At 37.5% G+C, this 26355-nt stretch overlaps 1 protein-coding gene across 5 annotated transcripts in view; it reads right to left on the bottom strand.

Annotated features, from left to right (window-relative positions):
• HACE1 (HECT domain and ankyrin repeat containing E3 ubiquitin protein ligase 1) overlaps nt 1-24951 on the bottom strand; it is a 52691-nt gene extending 27740 nt beyond the window's left edge. For 2 of the 5 annotated variants that reach the window (XM_064447549.1, XM_064447551.1), the window contains exons 1-11: nt 24748-24951; nt 20127-20181; nt 18794-18883; nt 16903-17007; nt 15526-15601; nt 15147-15278; nt 13889-13971; nt 11434-11530; nt 8870-8971; nt 6349-6455; nt 2505-2751 (exon numbers count right to left, since the gene is read on the bottom strand). In XM_064447549.1, coding sequence (XP_064303619.1) covers nt 2505-2751; nt 6349-6455; nt 8870-8971; nt 11434-11530; nt 13889-13971; nt 15147-15278; nt 15526-15601; nt 16903-17007; nt 18794-18883; nt 20127-20181; nt 24748-24823 — 1170 coding nt within the window. In that variant the 5' untranslated portion in view covers nt 24824-24951. Of the gene's footprint in view, nt 1-2504; nt 2752-6348; nt 6456-8869; nt 8972-11433; nt 11531-13888; nt 13972-15146; nt 15279-15525; nt 15602-16902; nt 17008-18725; nt 18884-20126; nt 20182-24747 lie in introns of those variants that run through there. The other 3 variants (XM_064447553.1, XM_064447552.1, XM_064447554.1) reach the window with 3 other exon arrangements.
• Between the last annotated feature and the right edge of the window lie 1404 nt (nt 24952-26355).

Raw genomic sequence — 26355 nt, 5'->3', positions numbered from 1 at the left:
TAGGTCCATTCTTGAAAGAAAACAGTATTGAGCAACAGATTAGCTTCCTACGTAGTAAAGACAACATCTAGAGGTCTTCTTTTGCTCAAATAAACAGAATTCAGAGAGGTTCTGAATTCAGAAGAACTCTATGATTCTATGGTAAGTGGATAGTGACCTGTATCACTTTCTTGTGCTCTGGAACGTACTCAAAGCCTTTACACGGGACATGAACTAGCATTCTGAGGGACTTGTTTTTCCCCATAAAACCTGTATCAAAATTTAAATTATCTGCAACATATATCCTCACACAAACAAATTTTAAGATCAGCAGCAAATTCCAAGTTAAAGCTACTTTCCTCTAATATTTTCAAGAAAGAGGAAAGGGAAGACAGGAATAAGAACGGGAAGTCATCCAATTGACTAAGCACTAAGTCTAATCTCCCACTACCCAGTTACTGTAAATTCAGTAAAGAACAGGGTAATCCAACCACAACTGAAGATTAATTTAGCATTGCCAGACCTGTGTGCCCCATTCCCAAATGAGAATAAGTTTTCGTCACAGGTTTTGAATTTGAAATTTAAACCAACCTTAAAAATATCACAAAGACAACAGTGGCCCTAACGAAGGGCTGCCTCAGTTTTAACATTTCTAAAATAATTTAAAATAGCAATAATTTTAAAATAATCCTGAAATTTTTGTTTTGTTAGCTAATACAAGAATAGTATATATTTTGCTCAGTTATTAAAAAACAAATGTTGTCTTTACACAATTAAGAATTACTGATATTTTCTGGGACAACTGTGCCAGCTGGGTAATGTAAGTCTACTGCACAAGACTGAACTCCATTCTAACTGAGAAGCAATTCTTTCAGCACACAGAGCAGTTTGGGCACACAGATAAGCGATTCTGCTGAAATACAATTTCCTTTGCAAATTGCAATTGTATGTTTTTCCTTGTTTTATAGTGAGTTTTGAAATTATCTGGAGTTCAGAAGCATGAAACCTTTGGGTTTTTTCCCCTTTTTGGGCTATAAGGAAACACAAAATGCAAGGATATGAGGTCAGCTACTCCTAAAACCTTGAAGAAAAAAGGTAGCAGAATATCTACCACAGAAAGGTAATGGAATATCTCCCTGCAGATAGCTCCTGTATTAAGCACATTTAACATCTGCTTGTTATTTAATCTGGTATATTTAAACCAATTTTAATTAAAACTCTTAGAATATGCTGCCTTTAATAAAATTATTCTTGTGATTAAGGTAAGGCTTTGTGTTTTGAAAATAGAAATCTGGTTAAACTCACAATGTACCAATCTAGCTCTATCTTAGTGTACAACTCTAAAGGACAATTATTAGTTGGATGAGATTATCTCCAGAGGTTCCTTCCAACCCCTACCATTCTGTGTGATTATTACACTGCATACTGTACAATGCACTACATTTGCACACAGTATTTTCATACTCAAGCACATTTTATATACATTATATAAATCATTTTATTAAAACTATTTTGCTATCAGAAAAACATTTGTGCTTGTTTTCTGAATAGTCTAATGCTTTCCTTCTTTCCAAGAGAAGTAGTTTAAACAAAAACTGAGCTGCATTACTAAATATAGTTGGAATTAAGAGTATCATCTTTCATGAGCTTATCAATACAGCTCTGTCTTAAAAGTCATTAGAAGTAACCTGATGAAAACATATCATCAAATAAATACAGTATTTTCAAAATATCATTTTCACACCACTCGAAGAAATGTGAAGGTTAAGGAAAATTCTCCTGTAATCACTGGCATCTAACTTGGGTGATATGAACTGTGACATGAAACAGTATGGAGGAATATGGGGAAGACTACCCTTCAGTTCTTTTTAAGTGCTCTGAATAGTATGTCACCCAATGCAGATTGAGTGGCATGCAGGAAACTGGGACTGCTTTACAGAAAGGCAAACTATGATTTTCTACAGAGGGATTCCTCAACCAACAAGTAAAAAAACCTTCAGAAATTAACCACCTAAATGGCAAGTACCTAAAGCAAGTGTTTGAAAATAGCGATAACTCAATAACCTTGCGAGGGTAGTAATAAGCTAGCATTCTTGAATTTTATTATTGTATGCTTCTAAACATAACTTGGGGAAAAACTTCATGGCCACAGTGAAAACAATGAACAGAAAGAATTCAATAGTTTCCATTTATCTTGTGAAGCTGGATAAAACTGAATGATCAGAACTCCCAATGAATCTCCAAATATCATTCTGAAATTACGTTAATACAATCTATTATATCAATATTACCATATTTTGAGATTACTACACTCCTAAAGAACATAATAAAGTTGTTTACCAAAATCAGCTGGGTAACTAAAGCTTTAACATCTAAGAAACAATACATTAAATAAGAAATAAACAGAAATCATAAAATGAGATGTGCATCAGTGGTTAAATGATTCCAGTGGTAAAAAAACAATTAAGGAAAAGTAAAGAGGCAGGCTTAACTTAAGAAGGAGTAGGGACATCGACCAAACTTACTTCCTGTTCATGAGATGTCTGATTAATGAATGCATGCTTTGTGAAATTCATCTCTTTAACGTCTATCTTCCTAACAACATCATATACTTTTCTGACCTTGAACACCTGACTTCTTGGAGTTTTATTTCCATTGTAGCCCATGTCATTTCCATTACTGGGAGAGGATGGGCCAATGCGAAAGACATGGCAAAATATCCTCACGATCCTTAAGAGACTCTTCATTTGAGCTTCATAATTACTTGACAAGCTGAGGGGAAAAAATGGAATATTTAAGTTTCTTTTCCTAGATGAAACAATTTAGTATATTAAGGAGTAAGCAATCTAATGGTAGGGTCTGACACACATGCTGAAAAAAGTCCTAAGCTTTAAACCCTAGTGAATTTTAACTTTCATTTCCTGCACCAGCCCCAAAAATCAAATATAAGCACTATAATTTTACTAATGTGTACTCATAAGTTTAACTAGAAGTGAAATAAGAACAGCAAATTTCAGATCTTGCAAAATACTTCATTTGGTTTAACACACGTGCATTTCTTATGAACCCCTAGTAAGAAAGTCAACTTACTAAAGTAAGGATCTCAACGTATGAAACAAATATCCACATGAAAATGTTTTTCAGTCCAGAAAAGACAACATCCAATGGTAAAAGCGTACTGACTAATCAGATATGCTGCCACAGCCCATCCTCACCTAGCTATTACCCTAAATGCCCATTAACTATTTCAATTGGACAAGTGATCAGGATGGTACAAACACCACTATTTCTGCTCAAGAGAAACATTGTCTGGATAAATACTACACAAAAGCACCACTATGTTATTTATCTAATAAATACATTAAAACTTATGTCTTAACTGAATTGGCCAACACTGAACTCTGTACCAATACAGTGTAGAATCTGAGATATTCATGAGCTCCTGCACAAGCAGAACATTCTCCACCAAATTCAACTCTGTTTTCTTTCCTTAAACCTCTGATGTAATTAATAATCTGTTAATTCACAAATATGAAACACAGCTAGTTGTAACACCGCAGTACCTTTACCACGACCTCACTCTCCCTATGGCACGGGTAAAAGCAAAAGACCTATTTGTTTTCAGCACTAAATCTTAATGATTTTTTTAATGGCTGCCAGTGAGGTCTTAATTTTAAAAAGCCACATACTAAGAATTTTACAGAACTGATATACAAATATGACTTTCTTGTCACAATCTAGACTTTAAACAGTGAAGTCTTCAATAAATCAAGATAAGAATGTAACACAAAGAGTAAGTAGTGTAACAGTAGGAATGCTAAGTTTTTAACCAGGTAAAGAAAATCCCTTGACTAGCAGGCTGTAATTATATTACCAGAAGCTCTGGCCACAGCCACAGATTAGCATGTGTAAAATCCTTGCTTATGTACAAAAGGAATCTAGGAATACAAGAAGCTAACTCAAGACACTAACTTAACTATTGAAAAAATAACATTTTGATTGAGGTTTATCGTCCCTCAGCATTGTTTTCCTGGTGAAACTTCAGTTTAAGTCTCCTGTCTCCAGGAAGAGGACCCACATATATAGGAAAACCCTAAAGTGCTTTTAATAGTTAAATGAAGCTTTTATTAGCACGTTCGTAAACATTCAGCTAGGCCCAAACTGTACCAGCAAGACCAAATTATGTCATACTGCAATTACTTCTTGAAAAGAGGAAATACACGATGGAGGTAATACTAACTGAATAGGCTCCTTGCTAGTATTCAAGTCCTCAGGTAGAAGCTTGGTGGCATTCCTAGCTACCTGCTAGAAGCATTACGAAAAACAACTTTAGACACTTTTTAACTAAGCAACAAACCCACCCAACAGCAATGGGCTGTGGGTTGTCACCTAGGAAACTAACAGTGATGATACTAGTTCAGCCATGCAAGACTATCATAACTTGAAGTTTTCATGTACAGAGTACATTTTACATACTATTTGTTGGAAGGAAGAGAGAAAGGAAAGAGACACAAGATCAGAGGGTGTATATTCACCAAGTGCTACCTTCATCCTTGTTAATAATAAAGCAACTAAGAAATACCTAGTTGAAGTAGAGATTGAAGCCTCTGACAGAACAGAATTGGAGAGGGCAGAGACACAGTTTTTGTGAAACTGCATCTTGTAATAGGAAAAGAAAATAATTCTTGTGACATATTACAAAGTACCAAAGGGAAGTGGGCCAGTAACAGTCCACAGGACACCCTGTGTACTGAAGTACAGGCATCTCTGGAAATGCCTGCTCATCCATCCCAGTTCAAAGCTTCCAACTTGTCTTCAGCCTCTGCTAGTCAGTCCACATGCAGCAATACAGGACTACATACTGGCTCAAATTCAGAGACAGTAGGGGCACACAGATACGATTTCTACAGCCATACTGAGGGATCATTGCTCAATACAGAGTAGCAATAACAGTAATAAATCAAATATAAACACACAATCAGTTTATCTCTGAAGATAACGAAATAGAAACAAATACTGCCTCATATGATCCAATCCAGCTACCATGACCTCTGATAATGTCCCCATACAAAGCAAGTTTGAAACCCTTTCCTGCAGAAAGGTTTTACACTTTATCACAGTTTACTTCTAGGAGATCTATTGGCTCTAATGACATCTGGAGACAAAAGGAATGTTACAGGTTAAGCTCTTTACACCCTGAAGCCCAACAACAGCTACAGTTCAAAAAGTTACCTTTGCAGCAACAAGATGTCATTAATATGTCCATGAACTTTAACCCCAAACATTTGAGGGTTTTAAGTCTCTTATGCTCATTCAGAGGCAAACACCCATCAGAACAAGAATCTGATTAATGGTATTATTAATTTCCTAGCATTGTCTAGGAGTTCTCACCTGCTATCTACAAGCTCCATCCAAATTTAGCATGACTGATGGGAAAGAAAAACCATAAGAGCACCTAGAACTAAGAATGTATTGTATAGTCTCCATCTAACTGATGGGCTCCTCGCACCTGGGCCTCAGCTGAAAAGAAGCATTCAAAGTCTTACTCCTCTACAACATATGCTGAAAGACATATGTTACAGAACACTCTTAAACCACTATTTTCCAAAAAACCATCCAGAGCATGTTAGTAAGTAACTTTCACACCTGCTTTCAGGCTCTTGACCTCTTTCAGCAAAGATTTTCTTAGCTTCTAGTAAAGCACAAAGGTTAGAGCAAATCCTACTAGCATTTGAAAACAGTAAAATGTTACTGGTGTTCCAACAGGTAACAGATGAGGTGTTTGGCGTGAACTCCCTCAAACAGGTGCCACAAAAACTGGGAAAGCATACTAGAATAATACGCTTGCCTGTTTTATGTGCTTCCCCAAGTAACCGTTTCTTGCACTGCTGAGACAGCACAATGGTAGATGAAATTTTTGCCTCATATATATTAGCAGCCATGGAAGGCAAACAGAGCCAGCAAACATGAGACAAGTGTCTGAAGTAACAAAACTCTTCAAACATACTAAGAAAGTGTGTAGAAAAGTAAAGATGTGGAAGAGAAGAAAAAAGGGAGGGGAGAAGGAATGATTCATAGGTGCCTAAAAAGCTTCCCTTCCTAGAACTGACATAGTCAAACTAACAAAACAAAAAATACACTTCTCTGCAACTCAAGCTTCCAGACACCAGAAGCTATACAAGGACAACAGCTTTCTCTCCTGAAGTCCTCATGAAGACAGTGATCTAAACAGACATTGTCAAACAGAATCAGATTTGAGATCCATCTACTCCAGCATGTGTCCAGCATCAGATAGTTTAGATTATTAATACTAAGTGGCACTAACTACCAGGTAGCTTATCAAGCTAGTTATGATCCTCTCACACTTACCTAAGCAGTTTGTGACCATTTGTTGTTGCAACTTCAGCAAGACTTGTTAGGATTTTAAGATACTGGCTTTCGCTCTGCTGAGACAAGTGTTCCAGAACTTGACGCAACTAATACATTAAAAGAAAAGAAATTGCATAGTGTCATGGAGCATCAGATCAATATTTAATTTAGAATGTTATCACCCAAGCATTAATATCTAGCAACTTCAATGTACATCTATACTGTCCAATGTCTAATCTAACCTCAGTTAACGTTTCATTATAATTTAAAGATTACTAAAAGGTACACATTCTAGTGTCAGTGTAGGTACTACAGGGTATATAATATAGAATGCTATGAACACTGAATGCTTAAGCATGTACTATTAATTCATAAGAACAACTTATTTTCATTTGAAAAATTAGTGGGATACACTTTCAACTTTCAAAAAAGCATATTGAGTTTCATAATTCATAATTTACCTGTCTCCCCAGTTCACTCCTCAGTTTATGACACAGTGTAAATGAAGGTAGTGAGAGCAAACTGTAGGATTCAAGGTTCATTTTTGCTCAAGATACTGAATGTCCTTCCTTGGACAAGAAGTCATACATACCATGCTAATCAATAATTGTTATGATTGCACTTTTCTCAAAATTCTCCTTTTTCTTGCCAGTACCATCACTTGGCTCACAAAGACTAGATGTTGCAAATGCCCTGTCTCAAAGTCCTTTGTTCAATACTTCTCTAGCCTAGACATTTTTTTTTTTTGTAGATAAACTAACTCCTCAGTGGCATTGCTCCTCATGCATTCCTATTGTATCCTCATGTACTCCCTTCTTGCATTTTCAGAAAGTTCAGTAATTCTTCTCACCTTCTCCTGCAGAAAGGTGGAGTGAAAAGGAATCTCACACAAGTCATCCAGTCCAACACTTTGCCCCAAGGCACTTGTATCTACAAACCAAACCGGCTTACCCAATTTGCCCGCCTGGGTTTCAGAAGTCTTCTACCCTGGAAGCCCAGCTGCTTCACCAACTGATCTCTTCTAATACTTCACTGTCCTTGACCATGTGAAAGTTTTTCTCAAGGTTCAGATGAACCTCTAGCTACAAATGGCTACGGGAATATCCTTCTCCCTGCAGTCTGTTGATAATTTTTCCAGTTTGTCAAGAACATTTAAAATATGAGTCCTGACTTCTAACATACATCCAGCCTCTTCATGTCATCACTTTCAGAGTGTATGAACTGGTCATTATACAAAACTTTGGTCAGAACAGCTCAGACTTGACCATAGAAAACCACACTTAAAATATGCTTCCATTTTGGCAATGATGCATAAATATACTGTGTGCTATCTAATATATTTCACATACCCTCTCATTCAGATCTTGGTTTTGCACACACGTCCACCATTACTCATATATGAAACATTCATTTTTCTTGCTTACTGTCTTCACTTCTACAATATATGATAACATGCTTTGCCATTTACCTTTCTGTAGGATGTCTTTTTTGTTCCATGGTTTTAGTTTTCACCTTCTCTTTTATTTTAAATCATCTAAATCATCTCCCCACGCTTCCACCACACACTTTGAGAATTCTCATCTCTGTTGTTTTACTTTGTAAACTCAACCCTGCCTCAGAAATTTAAACACTGTTTCTATATAGACTTACAAATCCTCAGTCTTGTAATGGAAAGTAATGGGATTACAAGCAATAAAAACTTCAAAGATATAGCACACCAAGTTCAGTGAAGTGACAGCCAGTACTTTACTAAATCTTTTTTTTAAATTTACAGTCTGTAAGATTGTTTGCTTGAAAATAACTTCAAATATATTAAAAATCCACAGCTAGCTAGATTTGGAAGGGGAAAAAAGAACCCTTTCCTTCCCCCTACACAATCAAGAAAATTCTTCTCCTTGCTTTTTCCTTGCTTTACATTGCACTACCCCACAATAATAAAAGTAATAAAGTATAGAAGAACCACTGAAAAGGAACAGAATAGTTTCATCTACAGCAATAATAACCAAATGAAATTGCAGCTGCAATCTTTTATACTCTGATTGTAGAAGGCAACTTCATACAGATAAGCGCTCATACTCCAGATGTTCAAGCTCATTCTAGATGATTCAAGCCTCAAGACACATCCTAGAATTGATATCTGCAGATAACCACTAAATGAAGGAAAACAGGCCCCATTACACAAAGTAATTGTATATATAGAATGCTCTACCAACCCCTTTGTATTGAAGCTTGTAGCAAGTCTGTTCTTTCAGCTCTTACACTGCCTAGATCACTTTGCCAAATACGCAGTTAGAACACTAAAATAAAATGGATCCCACATTTAATACCAAATTCTTATGTTTAAAACCATGTGAAGACTGTACATTTTCCACGGGAAAAAGAGAAGTACATAGTGGTCAACTACTGTGGCACTGACAGTCAACTGCTTGTAGTGTCTTCTTATCAGGACACTCATATTAAGCAATCAGATCTCCATGATACAGACAGATGGTTAACTATAAAACACATAATACTGTATTACCATGTTTTCCCGTAGATCTTCATTCTGTGTCATTTGAATTATTGTCTGGAAAAGTCGAGGATGGTATTGTATTAAGACTTCACAAGTCTCTCCATAACCACCCTAAAAAACAGAAGTTCAAAAACCATTTTATTTAAAAGAAACATTAGAATTGAGGTTTAAACTACTACAGGCATTAAAACCTACTGAGGATTACAATAATTTTTTTTTAAATGCTGAATGGAGAAATCCACTCCTAAAATAAACTGAAATTCAATAATGCATCAAAGGTAGATATCACAAAACTTTTGGAAGAAGATGGAATAAAATTCTTTCAGTACATCGGCTCATATATCCGCTCCCTTTCTTCTGTTTTTCAAAACACTTTCCTAGTTAGAAAAACAAAGTTATATTTGAACAACACTTCAACTAACAATTTACTAAAGATTAAACACAGTGCATTATTTAGCTTCTCTTCCCATTGCTGATGTTTGACATGCATCTACCTAATTACACCCAGAATCTAATCCTTCAAAACAAGCATTTCCCTAAAGGTTCATAAGGCACAAATCTGACTTGTTAAAAGAAATAGGATAAACCCATGAAAGGGTTATTTAACTTTAAAGTCAATACACAAGTACCATTCCACTTGTGCCTTTGGTCAACAGCTCAAACTAACTTCATAACCTTTTAAGAGAAATGTTTTCTGAAAGAACAGAACTTGAATTTGCAGTTTATTTGTATCAATAAGAATAATAAGAATTGTATCAATTCTTATTTAACACAGTTGCATTTTTAAGCAGGCACCTAACACCTGAGTACACATCAAATTCTACACTGGAAAGATGACCATGACCATGTAACATATTAAGGAGGCTCCTTCTCTTTGCATGACAGTTTATAACTTGCTTCAGTGATAACAGGTTCATTAAACAGACTCGTTTAGTTGTTCCTGGTGCCAAGAAATTTAGTATTAAAATTAAAACCACCTAGAATCGGCAAGAGTTAATGAAAGTCAGCTCGCCAAAATCAAGGTAATACCATGTTGGCAAGAAGTATATGAATTACAGTCTTCTAAAAAGATGTATCTGCTCTAAAAAGCAAACCTGTAGGCAAAGAATAAAGAAAACCCTTGATGTAAAAGGAAAGAAAATATTGTTTTCTCCTTTTTTACTTAGTATCATGAACTTGTAAACTAGATGATCTCAAACACAGCAATATCATGTCGCAAACAGCAAACACTAGGTGTCACTACTCACACCTAAAAAAAGTTCACAGAATTTTGATGTATAAAGTGGTGCCCTAGGGATTGTAAAACTGAGGACTGAAGCAGACATTTGAAACACTAATCATAAAAACTAAGAATAGTACCATTAAGTATACACTGGCATACTTACAAGTCTGTGGCGGCAAAAAGCCTCAAAATTGACTAGACTTCAAGCAGTTTTATGGTAATAAGTGATTTTGCCATAATAAAGAAAAAAATTAACTCTGAGCTTCACAGTTGAGTCAGTAGTGAGACAGTATAGTGATCTGACACTTCCAAGCAACCGGAGCTGAGGACTTAAGATTTCTTATATACAAAATGAAATGCTCTAAGTAACCTAACTTGATCAAGACCTTCCACAGATAGCCTATGAAATAAATTTTTCAGAATTAAACATTCAAAAAATATCCCATGGGTATTGGAGACAGCATTCTCTACCATATACAAACATACTTCAACTACAGGTCTTAGGCACATGAGAAATATTCAAAAATTGAATAACTTGAGATTAAAATAATCTGCTAGTACAGAAAAAGATTTGAACATTTCAACTTTATCCTGCCAAACTAATGACATACACCAAGACAGTGTGATGTCCACTAGGGGCAGTCATTTTTTAAGCTTCCAGTTTTCTAATCTGCTGATTACTAGCAAAAGCTTAAAAGCTTCCATTCATTATGTGTTATTTACACACTGACCTTAACCTGATCCTACAGAAAAATGTGTAAGTGTTCACAAATAAAGAAAAGACACCCTAGCAAGCAGAACAAACAGTATCTGGTATCAAACAAGAAAGACTCAGTTTTGCACAGTAGTTGAAAATGCTTAAGACTTTTGTTCCTCATCCAGATATAGTATTTGGAGTACCTTTGAAAAAGTGAGAGTCAGCACCATGTAAGTTTTGCTTGTTTTTATTAGTAATATCTCTTCAAGAGAAAAGAAAATCTATTACTTGATTTGAAAAAAAGTCACTCCTCTGCATGCCCTTACCTCTTACCTGTTAACAGTTAAGCACCTAAACAGAGTCTATTACCAATATACCAAGGTTTCCCAAAATTTCTAGTCAAATGGAGTCCTGCAAACTCTTTGCTTCTCATGAGCTCCAATCTTCAAGTCTTTAAAGACATTAAAGGCCTTTGCAAACAGTACGAATTGGGAACCTGCCTGTAGGATCAATTTAATTGCAAAAAATTATTTTTGCATTTCTGTTTCACTAAAAGACTACCATCTAATATAGGCTTTAAAAAGATGACACTTATCAGGTCACACTGTAGTAAGTGATAGAAGTTCATAGAAAAAAGTGTTGCTAACTCAATACCTGTACACACAGATCCAGTGGAGTAATACCGTTTTTGTCTGGTAAATATTTGGCTCCTCTCATCAAAAGAATTTGTGCAGTGTCTCTCTGACCATGGCTATTCAAGGGAAGAGAAGAGAGTTAATACAGCACTTATACTTAGCTATGAGTGATAAATCTGACTTTATTGCATCTAACAAACAAAAGCAATATAAGCTAGGAGAAAACAGTAGTTGTGGTATGAAAGCAAGCAGAAACACAGAATGGAAGATAATGGCACGTATGTTCTTCTACCACCTTTCAAGACCACTGCAGAAGCACAGTGCAGAATTAGGTATGACCCATTTATCAAGCCAGAGTCACCCTCATCATTCAGAAATGATTAATCTTAGCATAGCATCGTATATACATATGAGCTGCATTTCCTGCAAAAAACAGAGCTCTTCCTCAATTCACGACCTAATTTACTTGAAAGTTTTCTTCACTGAGTTCTTTGCTCACTCCTGCCAGATTTGGGATAAAGAAATAGTCTAATTGTGCTTTAACCATCAGTAAAACATTACTAAGATTTTTTTTTATTGATAAAACTTTTTTTTTGCACAAGAGTTCAATACATCACTCTTGGCTCTAATTTCTTTTAGCCAATACATGTGAATGTTTTGCCTAGCCTTTAAATGCGAAGAGCAATTAGTTTTACTTTTCCATTCAGAGTCTATTTCAGTCTCATTCATCTATTTATGGGTTGTATAGGACACATGTTTCCTTGAGTTGAGAATTTCAAACAACTATTCCAACATGCCATCATTGCCTAGAAAAAAGTAAGACCAAATATTATTTACATCCCTCAACATCTACAGCATACACTTTCCAAAACCCTTTCTTCTGAAGAAAATTAGAAATTGGGTACCAGTGATTAGATGTTAACTTCATTAAAAACACACTGAAAACTACTGACTATTGCCTTCACCAATATTTAGTGCATACAGTGTCAAACATAATACAGAAGTATCTATAAAGGGTGAAATGAAAGACTGATACAAAAGACAAGGCAATTAAGGTTACCGATACAAGTTTTTCAGTGAAGTTTAAATCACAAGCTAGTTTGCAGCGTACCCTTTACACGAATGTATGAATATTTGCTGTCCTGGAACACACCAAGGCTGCCTGCACTAACAGTTCAGGAAGGGCACAGAAAAAGTGACAATTAACAGCTGAAGGGCAAGAGGTAGCTTCACTGGTCTCAATAGTTCCCAGCTGAGTTCTCCTCACTCATGTCCTTCCAGCCCAGGAAACTAGCAAATTAACTAACATACCTGACTTTGCCCCAGTGCAAACAGAGTCAGCTACCAGTTCTCAGAAAGGAGCTAAAACTAATGGCCTACTTTAAGCATCTCTTCATTGTAGTTCTCTAGACTAAATGCACAACCCAACACCTTGAAAAAATCGGGGTTTCAGAGTCAGACTTTGAGCACCAATACCCTTTCTCCAGCCATCACAAGCCACTGCTGCCCTGTCATCAAGGACCTATAATCTTTCTTCCTGGGTGGCAGCACCACCAACTGGCACTTCCAACAAGGAGACATTGACTTCCACTACACACCCTGTTCATTCTATCCTGCCAGCCGCTCCAATTTTTCATTTCTAAAGGAACATCACCACAGCACTTGCAACACATTCCCTTCTCATGGGGAACCACCAAGACAAGTTGCTTGCTGCTTTTAAAGTGGATGCCAATACCAGTCCATAAATCAAGCACCAACGCACTCAATTAGCTAGCAGCTATTTATTCTCCACTTCCCGTCTTCTCATCTGCCAAGAAGTCAGCATATACTAGCTCCAGAGACCAGGGCTCCCACAACATAACTCTTGGCAGGCCACCAGGTCAGTCCATTTCTCCTTTTGTTTATATTAACATTTTATCATAGGTGAACTATTTAACCTGTAACCAAAACACAGGGATTATAAAATTGTAAGTGTTCTGCCAGATAGCAGAATGCTCCAATGAAAACAAGTGATTAGTTTTAAAATAAAACTTAAGAAAACAGAACTGATCAAAGCAACAATATAATTTCAATTCAACATTGCAACTTCAAGACATGTATGCACATTTCATGTACACTGTAATACCATAATGTACATTAAAGGATAGTCAAACTTGCCTTTTCAGTTTACTCAAAATAATTTAAGTTGGGAGATCTCATTTTCAGAAAAAAGTTCAGCAGTCATTATTTGACTCATACTAGCACATTCACAGCTATGTTTAACATGTCTGTTAGAAAGAGGTATATAAGCCTGCAGTACTAAGATAAGTATTTAGATGAGTCACCAAACTACATTCAAACATGAGGCAAGATTAAATACCAGTCAGCTTTTATGCTTCCTAAATTCTGTGCTTTCTAATCATTTTTATTACAGAAGCATTAAAAAAAAAATCAATTTCACTTTTAGCACAGTATTCAAAGTTACAAATATATACCTGCAAGCAAAATAGAGCGGAGTTGCCCCTGACACATTTGGCCTGTTTATATCTGCACCGCTGTCTAGCAAACACTGCACCGTCTGGAACAGAAGAATACCAGCATTAGAAAAAGAGCAACAGAACATTCTATTGGCTTGCAACAATCTAGTGTCTAGTGACACTGAAGGATTTAATTTTCAATAATGGTCTCAAAACCAAAATTCTTAAACACTATATGGAAAATCATGGCTGTCAGAGCTCATAAAGCTTCCTTTGAACTTCCCATTTTACTAACAATGCCTTTTATTGAAATTCAGCTAATTCCAAAGACCCCTGAAACTACAAGCCATTTAAAAAGGAAAACGACACTTTGGAGAAGTAAACCTTAAGCTACTGACAGCCATAAACAGCCTTATTACAAGCTGAAGTTTTAAACACACACTAGAGTAGAAGAAATAAGTAAGCAAATTCTAAAATATGAAAACATCAAGCAGATGGTCAAACAACTTCTGCTATATTCCAGTCACATGAAGGAGATAAGTCTATAGATAAGTTTCTCATAATTTGGTCTTCCAAAGTTGAGCTCTGACAATGACAACAGAAAGGATCCAGGTATAAAGACAGTGATATTTTTTTTTAACAGTAAATAGTCTTGGAGACAATCTGTATAATTCAAGATCACTGCTCTACATGGCTGTAATACACCTCAAGTAAAGCACCCAGACATGTACCCTGAGAGCAAATAATCAGCCCTAATGCAAAGCCAGATCTAAAAAACTATTCACACAGATCAATAAAGGAAGAGTCTATGTGAACTTGCTTACTTCCAATGTGAAATACCCAAGTGACCCAACTCTGTGTTCAGTTTTTATCAACAGTAAATTAAGAACTTTTCAGATTTCAAAAGCACATAATCACTGGTACAATTATGATTCAAACACATTCTAAAAACATTTGAAAATGTTCTTCCTTACTTTAACACTACATCAAAATCTGCCATCAACAAGGCAATAACCGTACTACAAGACAGCTGAATAGTATACGTAAGTCACTTAAACTCCCATAAACACCAAGATCAATCATTTGCACAAGAATAAATTAGTTATTCCCATGGAAGTGTCTGCAGTCAATACCAAGACAAACAATAGAGTTCTTCACACTTCTAACCATTACGTGCATGACTAGCCTGAAGTTTATAAAAAACCACACATGACAACACTGAGGCTTTACCCAACTCTTCACAAATCCTATGTGTTAATAAAATTTAGAAACTTACTGTCTTGTGTCCATTTTGACAAGCTACATGAAGGGCTGTCTGTCCCATTGCATCTTCAACATCTACATTACTGACGTGCTGAACAAGATCATGAAGCAATTCTGTTCGCCCATTAACAGCCAACCAGTGAATCTAAGTACAAAATGATGATACGTTTCCTTTAGCAATAAGTATTTCATAGGTACGACTTTAAACCTGACTGTCCTATTGTCAACATTTTCACAAAGAGAAGCTTTGAACACCACTGCCATATGCTTAGGTACTTTGATCACAGCTTTTGATTCTTAAGGGCACTAGACACGTGGCAGAAGCTTAAGAAATGAGAATTTTCAAATTCTTCCTTTATTTTAAGACCAACATGAGAATAGATAGCACTTACTGCAGTCAAGCCTTCATTATTACAAATGTTGACATCTGCACTGTATTCCAGCAGCTTGCTCATACATTTCTTCTGGCTATAAACAAGAGGAACACATTCAAACGCAGCCAGGGAAAATAATTTACAAAGACCAAGTATCTTCTCAGAGCTCCACTTACTCTAATTCATCATTGTACAAACCACAGCAGGTAGTTCTACTTTATAAGGAGTATGGCACGGTGCATGTGAAAAAGAGAAGTGATCATCAATAGCACCAGAGACGCACGCATACAGTGCAAGCATAGCATGTAACAGCACAGGTCTAAAAACACAGTTGTGCAGCTGAACGGTTCTGTGGAAAGTGTAGAAGTACTTAACCAATACTAACAGCTTTAGCTCAGCATGAACTACACTCTCAAGACAGGAAGCTAGAGTTCAGCTAATGAAATCCATGAAGTTCATCATAGTCCGTACACTTCAGTGAACACATTTACAGTACACCACTAGATCATTATTTAATGAGACACTCACTGTAACACCATGTAAGTCTTTGACAAGGGGTGTTTTTCCTATTTCATGTTTTGTTTGGTCTTTTAATGCTGTAAGCACTTTACCCTTCAAAGTTTATTTCTACTTTTCTTTTTATTTGGTATCTCTTCTACCTTATTCATGCCTCCTTTCCACATAACTGTCGCCTGTGTACATTTCTGCATTTCATCATGTACCACTTGACTGCTTCCTTCTCCTACAGATACTCCTCCCACATACCTAGAAGCCACTAAACACTACCTCCTCCTCATCTGAAGTACCAGCCATGATACAATTCAGTTACTGTAAGACATACATGCTCTAAAAAGACAACATTACCATTATCAGCTGTGTGTTTCCACACACACTACAATTCAAGAAAAAAAGATCTTAAAAAGGTGCTTGCTTCACCATTCTGGGGTTCCCCAGTATTGGGCAGGCAAACTTTGTATTCCTTCCCTCATAATAAAAATCTCCTTGGAGACACTATCTGAGAAAAATCAAAAATCTCTGAACCCTTTCAAACCCTCTAGTGTTCTCTTCAGAATCTGTTCTTACTCAGCTAACTGGAAGGCGAATGTGTCTCTTGTTCGATCACTGTTGTAAGAATCATTAAGCTGCTGCTTAAAAGAAAACACTAAAATGACCAGCACTGAAATTGGTACTTCAGACATAACTGCCTATTTATATGAACTTATTTTGTGAATATTCAAAGTACGGATTTTAATCTCCACATTCTCTCTAAGCATGCCATCCCTATTTTCAGGAGTGGAAAAGTATTTTGTTTTAACTATGCAAAAATATTACAGAACATGTCAGCTCGAGTGCACTGTGCACAAAACCTTTATGAATTTTAAAAATTTTTCTTACCCATTCCTTGCTGCTAAATGGAGAGGCGTGCATCCTGAAATGTCCTGATAGTTTGGATTTGCCCCTTTTTTTAATAATAGAACAAGGCATTCAACTGATCCACAGCTAAGAACAAAATAAGAGAAAAACTGTAACAACAGTATTTACAAACCAAATCTATATTGACATAAAGACAACAGCAATAGTATGTACGTATTACATTCAGTAGGAAATCTTAACACAAAACCGTTTTTACACCCTCATAGTTCAATATACACAAAGCTAAAGGAAAGACACTTAAATGCAGTGAGAACCAACTGATCATAACTTGTACTAATAAATAGGCGTTAGCCTTCTATGCTATTTTAGTGACTTTAAAACCCAACAGCTTATCTTTAAGACTGCCAATTGTTTAAAACATTTTGCTTACTATTTCCTCTCACCTTCCTCATCTTTAATCTATTCACTGAATTTTCCATTAAATGACAATTCCAATATCTTTTTTTGTTACACTTCAGTGTCTGGAAGTTATATTTAAGGGTTTAAATATCAGAAAAATTCTAAAACTCATACAAACGCTTCTTTGCTATTTGTTTTGAATCTGTAACTTCCTTTTACTTTTCATAATATTGCAGCTCTCCAGGATAATCAATGACACCAAGAACAAAAACTTTGCATTGTATGTTTATCTTACTCCTGAACTCTTCAAGAGGAGGAGCTGACTGAGAGGATAAAGATATAGTGTTTTTGTATCCATCACGACAGTCTTCCCAATGACAGAACTGCTACATGAAGTCCAAATAAACTTAAGATCAGCTGTACAATAAATTGCAAAACCAGCATGTTGACAACCTCTTAATGACACAATAGCCAAGATAACAGAGAATCCAGAAACTAAGTGTAACACAATTTCTTGGGTTTTATGATCAATAGATACACCTTTTCAAAGATACTTCTAAGATGTATGATAAAAATTTGCTTGCATTTTTTTCTTTAAGTACTTTAAGTACATTTTATATAAGCAGCGTATAATTCTGAGGTAAGTCTCAGAATTATCTCTGAGCCTGCTAGAAAACAGAACTGCTAGAAACAGTCTGCTGGAAAGCAGAACTTCTACCTTTATTGTGCCCAAATACCTGCTATTTATATGCAATACTACTGCTATTTATTATTTTTACTTTTTAACAGTTTAAATGTAAGAACTTTCAAGATATTTAAAATGAGACCCATATATGGAACATTCATTTATTATTTTAAAGTTTAGTTTCCTGAAAGGCCATTTCAAAAACTATCTGGTTCATTTCTATTAAGGTTATGTTAATCTGTCTGTTTCTTGGCAATATAGATTTATCCCCATTGAAGAGCTACATAAAATATTAAATAATCAAGTGCAAATTTAAAATGTGTGACCTAAAGTCCTTTATCCAGGTTGCAAAAATTTATTATAAGTGAGCAGCCAAATTATATTCCCTTCAGTTATGGTCACATGTAGTACTTCGGAGCAGCTGCTTCTCCAAGAACATCGAAGCACTTCCCACTGTTTTAGAATACTTAAAAAAACAAACAGCACCTGCAGACACGGTTTTTCTAAATCTAAAAAGGCAAGAGTAACACAGCTATACAGGATACAAGAAGTGGCTACATTTCTTCACAGACTGAGATTTCACAGAAAAGGAAAAACAGTATCTACAAAGCTTCCTTCACTAGAATTTGGAAAGCCAGTTGATACCATGCGTAAAACCTGTCCTCTCAATAAGGCAGGCACGTTGCTAAAAGAACAAACAAAATACGAAAAAAGTGTAAAAACAAAATGTTAACTGATACTACAGAGTTTTCCAGCTTACATTGGTGCCTTAGATTTGTGGTAATACTTTCATTGTTAACTTCTGGACTGGACTCAAGTAAGTCTTACTTTGCTGCAATATGAAGCAAACTTCTCTTCACACGTCCAAATGCATAATTCACATCAAATTTTGAATTTGATAGCAGCTCTGAGACAGACCTTCAAACAAATATAATTTTAATTAAAAAATAGCTCACAATATCCAAGCAAAGTAACTTGCACACAAGTACTCTATTTCTTACTTGATCATTCTTTATTTTCCTTCCAACTAATTTCCGAACAAGAGATCCAACAGCTTTCAAGCACCTGCATATCAACAATACTTTTACTCTGTCACTTCCTACTTGTAAATAAAAAATGAACTGTGACACTGGACAACTGTTTCAAATGTATACTAGCAAGAATTATACCAGACAGCCAAATCACTTTACAAATATGGAAAACAAGCATATAATAGCTTTGGTTTGAAAAACAATAAATTCCCCTTTTTCCTTCTTATCTCAACACAAATGCCCTAATCAGATATCCAGCAGCTTTCCCAAACATAGGCAAAGTACAGAAGGAAGACTGGTATGTGAAATCATCATGATCAAGTAGAAGGACACATGATATGCCAATAAGATAAGAAATGTAAATAGGACCCTTCAAGCCCTACTGAATTAATAAAAATAAAATATTAGTTAAGTTAAAACATTTCAAAACAGGCAAAACTGCAAGTGAGCTGGCAATTTCAACCTCCAGTAATGAGCTGATCACAGAATTTAAAACCCTTGCACACAACATCAACAAGATATTATGTAGCAGAACAAACGTCTATCGTAATCAGATAAACAGTTTACAATTTCAGTAAGAGTTACTACCTGCTTGTCTACAAAACTCAGCAGAAGGTAGCACCACTTAGCTGGCACTACACAGCCCCCAGGTCCCAACCACTTTGAGGGCAACTGCATAAGAGAAACAGCTGGTCATCTGAGGACCCACAGAAGTATCAATATCATTGTCCAACCCTTATTCCATGTCTTTCAGAAATGTCTGATGAGATTAAGAGCTTCTATGCCATCAATAAATACACAGAGCTACAACCCAGTTACAGAAAAATGCTTTTGTTTCCCAGGGCAAATTTCTCTACGTGCATCAACAGAACAAATCCCAGCTCTAGTCTATGGCATAAAATAAAACACTGGTTTTATTTTATGCCATTATCAGGTAAGAATATGCTGGGATGCACACAGTCAGTGATTAACTTCAGCTACAGAAGCTACCTCAGCAATTCAGCAGTAGAACTCCTGGAATTGCTCTAGCAGCTACAACTGCAGCAAACATGCTGGATTTTTTGGACCTTAGGAGGAAAAAAAAAAAAGAAATTAAAAAGATGAAAAAGGAAATTTAAAGAAGCTCTCACCTGTGCTGGTCAGCCATAACCATCGGCATTAGTGTATAGACCGCAGTTTCATTATCTGTGAAGAAATTAAATTACTCCATTAACATAAAGAAATCTTTTATGTAAAATAAATTCATCTAGCAACACTTATGTACCTTTTAAAGTGTCCATTGTTCAACACATCATTCTTATTTACACAGTTTATATGTACCTAAAGCTTCATTATAAAGAAAAAGCCACCATACTCAGAGAGCAGAGGTTATTAACAGGATCGCAACACATGAAATTTCAATGTGGCTTTTTTTCTTTTACCAAGTAATAATTACAGAATTTTCAATGGAGCATCAATTTCTTTAAATTGACAATTCTGTTAATTATTACAAAGTGTTAAGAAATGTGCATTAACAAAAAAGTAAACAGCTTTCTTTAAAAAGGAAATTTCCGGTGTTCCAACGTGACTTCCATAGCCCTGATACCTATGAGTTTGCAAAAGTGATTTATTTAAGTTACTCGTAATTATTTCTTTTTGTCTCTAAACTTGAATACCTGAATGCAATAATTTTCATTTTCGTTTCTAATTAGTTTTATATTCCACATCTAAAGGCAATGAAAAAAGGCCAGAACACCAAGACCCACATCAGTGGTGGGAACCGAGTGACATTTGGCTATACAGTCTCTGTCAGTACTACTGCTGCACACTGTATGGGTATGACATGCGTGTTTGGTCACTTACAGACTTCCAGACTTTCTGTAGCAAAATATTTTTAAAGAATGAATATGACAAAACTTAAAAGGCTTTAATGTGTAATAATTATTAATAATAATGTATAGTAAATGTTATTAATTATTGATGTAGAACAATTCTATTTTCTAGCTCGAAGCAAACTACCCATTGCTGGGAGTACAATCTCCACAGACTCTTCATGCAGATGCCAGTTTACGACAGCAAGGACTACACTTTCTGAGAACCCAGGTGTATGGTTCCAGGATAAGGAAATATAGGACTGTTCTCATAAAACTTTTAGTTTTAACTTTTTCCTCATTATCTTAGTTGATCCAAATACCAAAGTTACAAAGCAATCAAAACAGGAATAATTAAAACAGGCCCAAAAAAGTATCACTTCTCATACCTTTTATATACCATGATTGTATATGTTCACTACTTTCACTAGATAGGTGAGCTAACACTTACCAAATATTAAACAAAGAACTATTCAGAATTAAAGCAGAGCCAGAGAAGCCCTTATCATGCTGCAGCTATGCTACTCATTATTTTTCTTTTACAGTGCTGCAAGATTAGTGCTGCTACCCACTATTTAAAGCAGTCTGTAGCTAACAAAAGAAAGAAGCTATGCTAATCTGTTATTACTTTTGAATACTGAAAAGAGATAAGTCAATTCAAATTCAAGTAACATTAATTCTGTTATTGAATTTTTAAAAGATTTTTTATAAATGTTGCTTACAGTGAATGCATGGTTGAAGACACAAACGTCTCAAAACACCAAATGAAGTTTCAAAGCTGCAGAGTAATTCTGACTATCACCAAGTCCAGAATTTTGAACTGTCTATAGATTGTTCCTTACAGCAGAACTCTGAGCATCACGTAACTCCACCCCCAACATGCACCTCTAGAATTTGAGTGCTGGGGGGAGGAGGCAGGCTGGGAGGGAGGGGACACACAGAGGGAGAGTCCTGGAAATAAAATTAGATAGATGCTAAAAAAGAAATACATTGTGGAAAATATTTGTTCACTTTTTAAAATTGTATCCATGATTAGCCTCCAGTATATACAAGTGAAAAAAAAATCTCTTGCTTGAGCTCTGTTCCACAGATCTCTTGGCAGGAAGGTAAAGCTCACCAACTGAAACAAAAAACAACTTGGAAGCGCCAACTAAAACTGAGCATGGCATCCTTACATATTCTCATAATCATGCCCCATTTAAAATGGACCCAAAAAAAGCTTTAAATATACCAGCACACTTAACTAAAATGCTCAATACTGATCCTGATTAAACTTAGCTATATTGCAAGTATAGCAATCTAGAAAAAGACACTAGTTAAATATGTGTATAGCTCGGCCACAGAAGGTTTTTATGATATAGCTACAAAACTAAGCCCTTTGCTATTCCATTAACAGAATCTACACTGTGGAACATATGCAGATTTTTCCAGAGCTTTTCTGTACAGAAAGAATCAAAAGGGTGTGGGACTAAGGAGCTTTTATACCTATTTTTGGTAGAAGTTATCCCTATTAATAAACAAACTCCTATTGACTTAAAGTAAAACTACATGACACCAGCGAGAGAAGCATTATATACCTCATGCACTTGCAGAATTTATTTGGTATCTAACTCGCTTGTGTTTCAAGTCATGAATAACTAAAAAGAAAAGGCACCCAAAATGTAGAGTCAGAGACAACAAAGGGCCTAAAACCTACAACTCCAGGGCGCAAGGCCTAGTTTTCAGGGACTGGGCCTTAACAGTAGAATCTAGAAATTTGTGTCAAGCTCTTAAATGCCCAGAAAACACCTGTTGAAGGATACTTCAGAAGAGTGATTAAAAAAAACCAATACTATTTCCTATTGGCAAGGTCAGCTCAGGGTATTCACTGGTATTGGGCTCAGGCCTTAATGCTTGCTTAAAAAAAAAAAAAACACTTAAAATTCATCATCTAGAATCCTGACCTGCCAAGATACACTTAATATTTTATTTCATGAGATATTGGCTTGAATTTGGCAGAGACCACAATCCTAAAGTGTCAGCACCATCTGTATAATAATCTAATGGCTACAGCACATACAAAGGAAGTTAAATACCTGGATTTAGTGCCTTCTATCAGCATAAGGAAGTTCAAACATACATCTCCATTTCCTAAGAGAGTACTATGAATCTTAGTTTACGGATGTAGAGGTTAACTATATATCTTTCAAATTAAAGCTATTCCAATGTAGGGGGGCAGTGGGGGAAATCATAATTCAAGAAACCGGACACAGTACACATGAAGCCACCAAACCACATGCCATACTAGAATGGTGGCGGTATTTTCTAAGCTGATCCTGTCACTGCATGTTTGGAGCAAAACACTACAACCCAAACCTGCTTCTCAAGAAGAGTTTGGGCAGGCCTGTATGAACCTAGGGAACACCAAGGTCAAGAAAGAAGATACATAATGAGCTAAGATGCACCCAGAGTTACATGGCCATTGAATGGAGGTTTTCTTGGAATGTAATTCGAGACTTCAGTGCCTGAAGTCCATTTATCTCCTTATTTCAGTCCAACTGTGATTTGTTTCAGGTAATTCTTAGAAGATACACAGGACATTCCTTCTGCACTACAGGGCAAGAGAAGTACTTGTTCCAGAACTCAGAGGGCTTTCATTTGCACTACCACAGACATAATTACCTCTGAAGTGTAAGATAATGCCCAAGGATAGGAAGAAAACAGCTAAACTCAAATTCAGAATGAATTTGCCTACGCTAGTACTGGAGTAAATTTAAAGCAGCTCCAGCTGGTGTAGGCTGTGCTAAGCATTATTCATATTGCCATCACCAATTAGTTAACCTGGCACTACTACACTATTTCTAAGTCTGAGTTTACATTAACAGTATTACGTCAGTTTTCACTGCTGCCGCTGAAGAACTTCCAAGAAGCAGCAAAATCCATCTGAAAGTTGCTTGTCATTTTGTGACATTTATGAGCAACTCTACTGGCAGACACTGAAACTGCTGACGGGCAGCAATAAGGAAAGGGTGTAGCAGCTCACTGTAGGGGAAGTCCATACGCAGCAGCCAGGAAGTCCAAACAGGGAACACATAGAGAAAAGACGATGTTACTCCTTTCCCTCCAACACTGGAAAATAAACCTGGCAGACATGCAGCCAAAGACTCCACTGTAAAAATAAACTCTGAAGAAAACACAATCAAAGCACATGACTCACAGGAATAGAAACTTTTGCATATCCAAAAGCTTCTGCAGGGGTAGTCTTCCCAAAGGCCAGACCTGGCTGGAACACTGAACTACTTACTGTAAGAGCCTAAAGATGTATTTTCAACTTCATCCCGATATCGGGTGGCTAGCACCCATGAGAAGCAGTTTAGAGTCAAAAAAATTATGCTGTGACCGGTGACAGTGACTTACAACACCTTTTCAAGCAAAATTCAGCACTACAGGGAAAAAAAACACCACAACACACACGCAAGAAAAAATAAAAAACAAGCACACAAAATACCAAAGATATTCCATCACTAGTGCGTCACCGACGACGCACCTAAGGAAGGATTTAGAACCGGGTAAGAAGAGGGTGGACCACCCGGGCCCGGGCGCAGCGAGCAGGGGCCCCCCACGCCCCGTGACAGCCACCGCCGGGACACCGGGGGACGGAGCGGCGGGGGAGGCCGCAGCCGCGGCTGCCATCCCCGCTACCAACAAAACGCCCCTGGGAGGCGGGGGCAGGGACCCGACTTCCATCCCTCCGAGTCGCCTCGCCGGGCGGGGCTACGCCACGGCCCCCGCCTCGGCTCAGCTCTGCTCGCCCCCGGCTCGCCTCAGCTCGTCCGCGCCGGGGCGGTAAGGCCGCCGCGACCCCGGGGGAGGCCGCCGCGGCCCTGGGGCAGACCACCGCCCTGCCGCCCCCCTCTCCTACCGTCCGGCAGCTCCACGGTGCGGGCGCGGCGTAGGGACCTCGTCAGCCGGTTAAGCTGCTCCATGGCTCTCTCCATCCTCGGGACGCCCAGCCGGAGCCGCGGACACCCCCCGCCGCCACCTCACCTCACCCCATGGCACCGGTGGCGGCGCGGAGCCTCCCCAGGCCACCTCCGGCCCCCAGGCCTCTGCACATGCTCAGCGGCCAGAGCGCTGCGCGCATGCGCGGGGCGGAGCCGAGCCGGGGGGCGGGAGGCGCGCGCCGCCTCTAGGCAGCAGCTGTGCGGGGGTGGCGGCGTTTGGTTCAGTTTGATTTGTTCTTAGGGGATAAAAGGAAAGGGATGGAGGTCATAAATTTTCAAAACCTGTGGAATAACGATATTTAAACATCTGCTTGTTACAGTTTTTGAGAAAAAAAAAAAATTTCCAACAACAAACACTGCCTTTTGAAACTGCCGGTGTAGAGTGCAGCATGCCACTGCGGTCTCGGGGCCCTGGTTTCTCCAGGGTCACAGGAGGTAATGGTGCCTGGCAAAGGCACCTGAGCAGGATGGGGGACCTCTGCTGCAATCCCCACCCTGAAATTGCAGGCTCACCAGAGAAGTCCCAGGCCAGGGGGTAAGTGGGGTTTCACCAGTCAAACTCTTGGAGTATAAGACCTGAGGAGTTACTGAAAATGAAGAGGGAAGCACATAGCAAGGGATGAAAAGTGTGGTTGACTTTACTAGCACTTCAAAGTAAGCACAGGAAAAGGAAGATTTAGGACCTGTAACCTAAAAAGCAGAAGCAGCATTTAATAATAGCAATAATACATAGAGTAAGACATGAGAAACAAAGAACAAATATTCATAAATTATTTGTCAAGTCTTTTTGTGTCTCAGTTGCTACTCCCAACTACAACAAAACAGATAAAGCACTTGAATCCAACAAGAAATTGTTATAGTCTGAGAACAGACTAAGGAAAGATCAGTTAGGTGCTCTCAAGTCAGCTGTGCCTCATGAACTCCCTCCTAAGACTTGTCAAGACCTAGCTGAAATGGATTCATGGAGGACACGTGGATGGATTCATGGAGGACGTGGAGGTTGTGTGGGGGAGGAAAATCTGGCATTTATTGGCAAGTCGTTGTAACTTAAATTCCAGAAAAAGTGCCAGAACTGTACATACCTAAAAGTCAACAAGGAAACAAGTGCCAGAGTGAGCCTGTCAATTCATTTCTTTTTCTGGCAGGGTAGTGCATGTCATCAAGTGTGAAGAAGCATTCAGTGCCGGGTGTTCTGGCCTTTATGATGCTTCAGGTGTTAATGTAACCTTGGCTGGGGAAGTATGGGATACATGAAAATGCTGTAAAGTAAGAAAGTAAAAACGGTGGGATAATCATACCTCAACAAGTTCTTATTAATGGCCTGCTTACAAATACAAGGAAGTGGGTGGGAATCCACAGGGATCTGTCATGATCTGATTCTGTGTAATGGTTTCATTGTTTCATTCTGTACAATGTTTCAGTGAAATAGTGGCATAACATGTTCCAATGACTCTGACCTGGAAGGATGAATTGGAGAAAAAAGATCTGAGAATTGGAAAAGGTTCAGAAAGGACAACAAGGACAAT

This window comes from Phalacrocorax carbo, chromosome 3 (genome assembly GCF_963921805.1).
Source record: "Phalacrocorax carbo chromosome 3, bPhaCar2.1, whole genome shotgun sequence".
NCBI lineage: Eukaryota > Metazoa > Chordata > Aves > Suliformes > Phalacrocoracidae > Phalacrocorax > Phalacrocorax carbo.
This window is presented reverse-complemented; position numbering and strand designations above follow the sequence as displayed.